Raw genomic sequence first — 8,506 nt, forward strand, 5'->3', positions numbered from 1 at the left:
TTCACCATGTTGGCCAGGCTGGTCTCGAACTCCTGACCTCAAGTGATCCACCCACCTTGGCCTCCCAAAGTACTGGGATTACAGGCATGAGCCACCGTGCCCTGCCTTCTTTTGTTTTTTGTACATATAATTGATAGAACAATTTTGAAATAAATCAATAAAAATCTATTTTTAAAGTAAGGTACTTTTATATCTTAATACAACATTTTAAGCCTGGTGTCTCAATGGTCCAGATTCTCTTAAACGGAATTATATAAGGAAGTAGACAAGTGCTGGTTAATTTTTAGCTGTCAGAAAGAACAAAAGAGAGAGCACTATCCTTGCTCAGTGCAATTTGATTTTGTTCAGATCTCAGAGAACAGTAAGCATGAATGTGCCTGAATTTCAGGCATTGCCCACTGGGTGTGTAATGCAACTACTTCTGAGCAAATTGCAAGTGTCTGATCCCTACTAAGCAGATATACTGTCACCCCCTGCCTGCACACCAAATCATACACACTCGTATTCCTCAGCAAGGATGAAGAAAGCGCCACAGGAGGCCTGAGAGGTTTAACTCTGTGGGAAGGTAGGGCAGCATAGAAAAAATCTGTGTCTAGTGTGGGTCTGAGGGCCAGGGGTTGGTTATGTGACTGGAACGCTGAACATACCATTTCAGACCTGTGTGAGTGGGGTGAGCAAGTGGGAGCCTGTGTGAGCACAGGAGGGTGAGTGTGAGCGTGTGTGAGGGTGAGTGTAAGCAAGTGTGAGCAAACATGAGAGTGTGCAGCTGTAGCGTAGTGCAGTAGCTGTACAGACACAGCAAAGTCCAGAAAAGAGAATGCTGCATCAGTTTGGTAGAACCTCAGACAGAGCTGGTGGGGCTTTTATCTATCAAACAGAAAGACCCAGCCAAAAGGCTCACTCCATCAAGATGTCTGGGCTTATGTAGACAAAATATCAATCGCAGGTAATCAAGTGATTTTTGACCCTATGAGCTGATGTTCGGGTGTCACAGATAAGGCTCCAGCGTAACAATCTGTACAAGAAGAAAACTTTGCTTATCATGCAAGCACTCAACCAAAGCTCAAAAGTCCCTAGGATCCCATAATTTCCAGTTGGTTACCCACCCTTACCCCCTACACACACACACACACACACACACACACACACCCCACTTCCCACCAGTCTCATGTGATTTAGAGAGCAAAGCCGGCAGGAGATTTTTCCCTGGCTCTGCTCTGCAGGTATATGAAAACCTGTTTAAAGGTGGGAGGTAGACTGGACAACAAGCTGGCCTCATTTCTACCTCTGGATATGTTCACTAACTTAAAAACACCACTTAACGCTCTGGTTTCTCAAATGGCATCCTTCTAGCAAATGAAAAAAGAAGTCACCTGTCGTTACTGATCTCCCGGTTAATTCTCTTCTAGACAAGAGCCCTTTTCAAACATCAGGACACAAACTGTTTTGACAACCAGCCAATAGAAGTTGCTAATATACCACTAGAAAGGGTGAATGGACAGTCAGGGAACAAGTTAAAGTGACTTTGGCTGTTCTAGTTATGCTTCAGGAGTTCAAAAGCAACTGGGAGAGGTGGGACGGGGGACCATCTCTTATTCAGTAGGCCTCTAACTGCTAGACAGAAAGACAGATAAATCTGGGCCATGCCTTCAGAAAGAAGTAATTCCCACCTGCCCTTGACCACTATCCCGTTCCAGGTGGACCGTTTCCCCTTCTAAAGGTGGTGTGCCTATGCCTGACAGCAGGTGCATAATGCCCAGGGGCCCTGTCCTAGCCACAAAATGCCAGGCTGATTGGGGCGATTTTGCATACACATTTGCCTCCAGATCATCAGCAGAAAGCAGAGTTTCATGAGAAGGAATGCCTGGTCTTCAAAAATCCAGACTGTGATTTGTGAATACGGAATCAGAGAGGAGTATGTTTTGTGGTCCAAAATACCTTAGTGAAGAATGCAGAGTAGAAACATAAAGCTCCCAGTCATGGTGGAGAAAGTTATTGAGGTACAGTGAAGAGTATTTGATATTCAAGATGAAATCGGAAGGCTACCTATTATAATAAAATGCAGACTCCCCCAATGTAGCACAACCACCCCTGGCACGCTGAGCTAGGAAATTTCCCATGCTCTCTGGAAAAGCTAATAGAAAGTCCAGACCTTTTCAGAAGTGCTAGCTTTAACTCCTATGTCTTCTGTAAGATACTGTGATCCTCGTAAGAGTAAAAGCCTACACATTCGATTAACCATGTAAGAGAAATAAACTCCTGTCTAATGCCATAACCAGAACAAGATGTCAGTGTGATGACCCAAACCAGAGGCATGTGAAAACATACCTGAAATGTCAACTTGTACCAACTGACATGTACATCCATTAGGAGGTACCTACTCTGGAGATACCACCCAGGTGCCTATGATACTGAAGAAACCATCTGCTTAGCTCAAAGTATCATTTTCATTTAACTCATACATCAAACTGCACCTTGGTTATGCTAACCACACAAATATTGCAATGGCCTGGCTTAACTTACTGAGGCTCAGTGATTCCTCACCCAGTTGACTGGCCACAACCACATCTACAGGTTTCAGGGTCCTGTCATAGACTCACATCACTCATTTTCCTGGTTTATTAGTAGAGGCTAACTTAATTTGATGACATCCTTGTCAATTTTCTTTGGCCTGAATGAAACACAGAGTTAAGTGTTTCACCTGATCAGACAAAAACTACACTCAGTAGCTCCCTTCACTATCTTTGGGGATTAGTACAGAAGTTTTTGGTGACACTTATGAATATTATTTTCCCAAGAAGCATGGTGACCTACACGAAATACTTTTAAAACTTGTTATTTAAGATGTGCATGGAAATAGTAGAAATGACTCAGATTCACTGTCCAAGCTAAAATGCATGGTCAGTGCCTCTGCTTCCACCTCAGCAAACACACCTGGACAGAATTATTCACTGTGACTGTCCCAGGGCCCTGGTTTGAGTTTTCATGACTCTGTAGAAAGAAAGAAAAAGGGATGCATAGGGTATCAAAAGTCTGCTGAAATCAGCATGAGTTCTGGGCAAATCTCAGAGCAAGACTTACCACTCTAGGTTTCTGCTGGTCCAGGGTATGCAGGAAGGCTGAGTTGGGGTCCAGGGTGCGCTCAGGGTCACTGGAGATGTCCTCCTCTGAGTCTTCATAGGATGAGGAGAAGCCCGTGGAGGAGGCCGAGGAAGAGGACAGCTTCCTCAGGGGCAGGTTGCCCCGAGGGCTTCCCTGCGTCTCCTCCAAGGCCCCGTCCTCCTGGGTGCCCATGTCTGTAATGATGACGGCAGGTATGTTGCTGGGGCTGCAGGCCTCTCTCAGCAAAGGCTTGTCCTGATCTTGGGGTAGCAGCTCCGGACTTGGGTGGGCATCTCTGTCCTGCCGCTGGCTTTCCCAAGTCCCCTCTGATTGCACCCCTGTGCCACACGTCCAAGCCAAACCGACTTCCTCCATGGTGCCCTGCCAAACCCTGGAGCTCCCAGGCTGCACACCCACCCTGTCCCCAGGAGGGCACTGAGGTTCTTTCAGATCTTTCGCAGTGTCCCAACAGGGCAAAGGCTCCAGCATTCTGCCAGAAGGAATTCCCGCCTCCACATCCGGGGTCCCCGGCTGTGCTGAGGGGCTGCCCCCAAGCAAGCCCAGCGTTGGGGACCCTCCCTCCACTCTGTCGGAGAGCTGCCAACGCCCCCTGCCCACAGGGGCCCCACTTCGGGCCTCCTCAGGGCCTACGGAGGCCAGGGCTCTGGGCAGCCTGGACCAGCTCAGGGCATCAGAGGACTCTGCGCTTTGCACGCTCACAGTCGTCTCCTCTGGCCTTTCGCCCACTTCAGGCGCCCCAGAGCCCGGCATGCCACAGGGCAGATTTCCTTTCCCCATCTTCCCAGGGGGTTCTCCAGCGCAGGGCCCGCCCCTTTCTGGGGCTGGGCTTGTCTCACTGCCCAGAAACTGCCCCTGCCTCTCCACCAGGGCCTCTCGGGGCTGCGGGTCCTCAAGCTCACGGGCTCTACCAGACGGCTCAGTGAGGGCAAGATCCTGTGGACGGTGTGGCCCAGTAGGTGTAGCTCTCGCTGCCACTTCTGTGGCCATCGTTAAGCTAGCTCCGACCAGCCCCAATGAGGGAGCTAGGCAGCTGCGGGTTCCCGGGGGAGGAGAGACCCTTTTGTCAATTTCCATAGCTGTGGGTGAGTCACAGCGGGGACTGGCAGAGATACCCTTCTCCATCCTTACAAAAGGACCCCAGGCCTCTGATCCTGTAGGGGCACCCCGGCCAGGAAGAGGTGGCATTCCTTCCTTCACCTGCGAGGTGCATAGGCCGGGCCCTCCTTTCCTCCTGGAGTCGGCTCCTGAAGTCTCTGGACATTGCTCCCCCCAGGACTTTGTCCTCCGTTCCTCGATCCGGGCGCCCTGAACCAGGACCCTTCCAGGGGGCTGGCTGCTGCTGCGGAGAGGGCACGGGGAGGGCGAGCGAGCTCTGCCCAAACGCGGGCTGCGGGGCGCTTGAATGGCGGAGCTCTGTGCCTGGATGTGCGCCTCAAACATGCCCACTTTCTGGTTCACCTGCACGTTCTGCAACTCGCGCTGCAGGATCCGCAGCTTCCTCTTGGCCTCCTCCGGCCCCGGCGGGGAGAGGGTACCAGCGGCCACCACCTGCTGCCCGTCCCCTCGCAGGCGACCAGCCCAACTTGGGCTGCTCACGCTGCTGCCGCTGCCACTGCCGCTGCTACTATTCAGCCTGCGCCGGCCGCTCCGCCAGCCCCCGGGGCTCCGGGGCTCCTCGGGCGACAGCGACTCGACTGGGGGGAAGAGGAAAGAGGCGCCTCTCCCGGGACTGAAAACGCTGCCGGGGCTCAGCACGGCCTTCCCCGGGGGCGGGGGCGTCTCGCTGCCACTGGGCCCGGGGCCGCCGCCGCTCTTCATCTCGTTGGCGCTATTCATGATCACCAGGCTATTGAGCGCATAGCAGTACACAGCCATAGTACTGGGTCCCGCGCTGCCCGCCGCCGCGGCTCCCGCTCCTGCTCCGCCGCCGGCGCCTCCTCCTCCCGGCGCTCCCGGCTCAGCCCCGGAGGCCCGGCAGCCGTGGCTCTGCGCGCAGATGGGGCTGCATGACCTGGGCTGCGGGCTGGGGGCACGACCGCGGGTTCAGCCCCCGCCCAAAGCTCCATAAACAACCGTGCGGCTGTGGAGATACAAGGAGAAAAGTCAGGACCCTGGAGGGCGCGGGGGGATTGCGGGTCGCCTGCAGAACCCCGAGGGACCCCCGGGAACCCAATCTATCCAGGACCCGGCGCCACCGGACATCTCACCTATGGGGACGGCGAGGCTCGGCGTGGGAATGCCCCGGCTGCCTCGGTCGCCAGCGCGGTTACGGGTGTGCTTCCCCGCCCCCCACCCCGCCCCAGATTGCGATGCGCTTTATGAGGTCCCTTCAAATCCTAGTCCTAACATTCGTCTCCGGAGCCACGCGGACCGGCGAGAAGCGAGGTCCAACTCCTTGGCTCCTAAGTATGCTGTGCGCGGGGCGCGGCTGACTCCCAGCTCTCCCGGGCTGAGGACATCCCAGTCACCGTCTCCGGGTCTCCCCAGCCTGAGCAAACATTGGCTATAGAGGGCAACCTGGCAGCCCTCGCCCTGGGCTTCAGGGTCTCCCTGCTCCACCCTCTCGGGGCATCAGAGACCGACCGGCTCGGAGGGAACCTGAGCGGAACCTGCCTTCCCCCGAATCGCTGCCAGCGCCCGGATCTAGGAGGGCGCCCGCGTGCCCGCCGTTTACCTTCCAGACCCTGGCCTTGGGGCTGTGTCCCTCGGCCTAGGAAGGCCTGGGCGCACGGCAGGGCCGCAGCCGAAGCATTTTTCAGCGCTGGCCTTGTCGCCTATCCCTAGACAAGTGTTTTGTGAGTGTGGGCGCACCGAGGTTCTACACGTCCCCTCTACCGGAACCAGTACTCGCTGCCCTCCTGCCGTCGTCCCCTATGGAGGGGTGTGTGACTGTGTGTGTATGTGTGTGAGCGTGTGCACGCGTGTGTGTATACGCGCGCGCGCGCGGGCGGAGCGAGTCCGCTCTCAGCGCGCCCTGTTGCCGAGGACTCGGCTGCCCCTGCGGGCTCCCGGACCCGCGCCCACTCGGAGGAACTTAGGGGCGTGCATGGCTGCAGCCGGGCAGCAGCCCTAGGTGCACAGAGCCTCTGGCTCTGCAAACCTCCCTGGAGCCGGCGCTCTAACACCCCAGGACAGCGCCGCGGAGCGCAGGGCTTCTCTGCATCCCGGGCAGCCTCGTCCGGCGCCAGCAGAGCCGCCCAGAGACCCCAGCCTGGGGACTCCTGGAGCGCGCTGGGGGAGGCGGCGCGGAGTGAGCGGCCCGGAAGGCGGGTAGGAGAAATGCGGGGACCTCCTCTCTCCCGATTTTCTCCCCACCACCACTCCATGTCACCCTCCAAAATCAAACCCCCTTCCCTGCCTCCCCAGCCCACCCCTTTGCCCTACTTCGGAACCAGGAAGGCCGAGATTCGCTCCAGAGCGGAAAGTGAGGGGAAAGAGGGTTGTTCAGAGGCGAAAGCCATTAAAAGGCCGCCAAACTTACCTGCAATTTCTCAGATTCTCAGGTCCTGTGTAGACTACATGCCCAGAGGCGCAGACCTCGTAGGGACGAGATGGTTTTAAAAGTAAAAATGTTCAGAAATTATTTTCTCACAAGCTATGGAAGACAAAAAAGAGGAGTGCGAAACAGAGGGAAAGCTCTTCGGTTCAGAGGCCCGGCGATCCCAGCAGTTGCGACGCCAAGCCGGCCCTGCACACCCTTTTCGGCCGTGGAGATACTGCCCCTGTCAGTGTCTGCTCCGGGCTACTTCAGTGTTTGTTCAATGTACGATTAAAAAAAAAAAAAAAAAGAAAGAAAGAAAAGTTAGGGGGGGTGGAGGAGGGAGGAGGGAGAAAGGCGGAGGCTTGGGGGAGGAAAGCAGGAAGGAAGTTGTGAGCCTGTCTGGGGTTGAACTCAGCGGAACAAGTTTTTCTTTTCTTCTTTTTTTTTTCTATTGCTTGGCAAGACGAGGGAGGGAAACACTTAAAAAAAAAGTTTCCATTGTTAGCTAACAAAAAAAAAAAAAAAGCCTTTTAACTTCTGCGGTTTAAAGATACACAATTCATTTTCCACCCCTTAATCGAGGCTTGCTGATGTGTCTAGCTTTATGAAACTAGTTTTGAAAAATGTTTTTAATAAAGTTTTGAGTGTATGTCTTAAACAAAGCAAATCATGGGGACCTTTTTAGCATTTAAAAAAGGCTACAATCCTATATAAACGGTTTGTGTTCTTGTACACAATTCTGCAAATTCAAAGAAGGTACATTGAGGTCACCTTCATGCAGAGTTGCAGATTTTAAGTGCATCACAGTAGTATTTTGGAAGACTGGTTGGTCTATGAGCTGGGGATAGTTTTGCAGTGCAATTGGTAGATGTATAAATACACCTTTACATATCACATTTATTTATAAATGCACACAGTACATGTGACATTCGCATATTTTTGCACTTAATTCTCAGAATTATTTTAAGAAAAAGCATAGTCCTGGAACTAAGAAGGCTTGGCTAATGTCTGAAACCCCTCTTGCTCCTGTAGACCCTTGTAGACTGTCTCCTGTATACTGGATCATTTTCAAGAACCTTTTTACTATCAGCAAAAAAGGGAGAAAGAACATGAGCAAACATTACTGGGCAGGGGATCCTACCCCTTTTAAGCCCTGGCACTGCCAGTGTGTTTTACATAATTCTCTAAATCTTAAACTACAGCATTTAGTGAAAAGAGGGAAAACACAGCTGCACAGCTCAGGAGACTGAAACATCCAAAGCCTGAATTGGTCCTTATATCATGATTAGCTGAAATTCAGATGGAAATTTTGACTTTGCTTGTAGCACACAGATCTCTTGCTTGTTTATGTAACAATACTGTTAAGTGAGCAAAGTAACCTGCTGCTCAATCAGGAAAAAGCTCATGCTAAATCTGAAATCAAGAGATCTTCTAGCCAAGAATTCCTGAGAATCACACACTGTTGAAAACTTTCTAGTTTTTAAAAATTAGAAATGGAAGAATTGAACCTAATTCCCCTCCTACCTTCAATGGGACTTTTTTTAAAAAGCCCAATCCCAGCACTTTGGGAGGCTGAGGCAGGCGGATCACAAGGTCAGGAGTTCGAGACCAGCCTAACTAACATGGTGAAACCCCGTCTTCACTAAAAATACAAAAATTAGTCGGGCATGGTGGTGCACTCCTGTAATCCCAGCTACTTGGGCAACTGAGGCAGGAGAATCGCTTGAACCTGGGAGGCGGAGGTTGCAGTGAGCCAAGACCGTACCACTGCACTCCAGCCTAAGCGACAGAGCGAGACTCCATCTCAAAAAAAAAAAAAAAAAAAAGAGCCCAGAGTTATTCAGGGCTCTGAGCAGTTATTCAGGATCTGAGCAGTTCCTAAGAAAGAGAAGCCAGCCCTCT

At 52.5% G+C, this 8,506-nt stretch overlaps 1 protein-coding gene across 1 annotated transcript in view; it reads right to left on the bottom strand.

Annotated features, from left to right (window-relative positions):
- The window catches only part of ITPKB (inositol-trisphosphate 3-kinase B), a 109,953-nt gene extending 103,069 nt beyond the window's left edge, over positions 1-6,884 (bottom strand). The window contains exons 1-2 of the mRNA XM_011997978.1: positions 6,605-6,884; positions 3,082-5,203 (exon numbers count right to left, since the gene is read on the bottom strand). Coding sequence (XP_011853368.1) covers positions 3,082-4,998 — 1,917 coding nt within the window. The 5' untranslated portion in view covers positions 4,999-5,203; positions 6,605-6,884. The remainder of the gene's footprint in view (positions 1-3,081; positions 5,204-6,604) is intronic.
- Between the last annotated feature and the right edge of the window lie 1,622 nt (positions 6,885-8,506).

Source organism: Mandrillus leucophaeus, unplaced genomic scaffold (assembly GCF_000951045.1).
Source record: "Mandrillus leucophaeus isolate KB7577 unplaced genomic scaffold, Mleu.le_1.0 Scaffold550, whole genome shotgun sequence".
In the NCBI taxonomy this organism is placed as follows: domain Eukaryota; kingdom Metazoa; phylum Chordata; class Mammalia; order Primates; family Cercopithecidae; genus Mandrillus; species Mandrillus leucophaeus.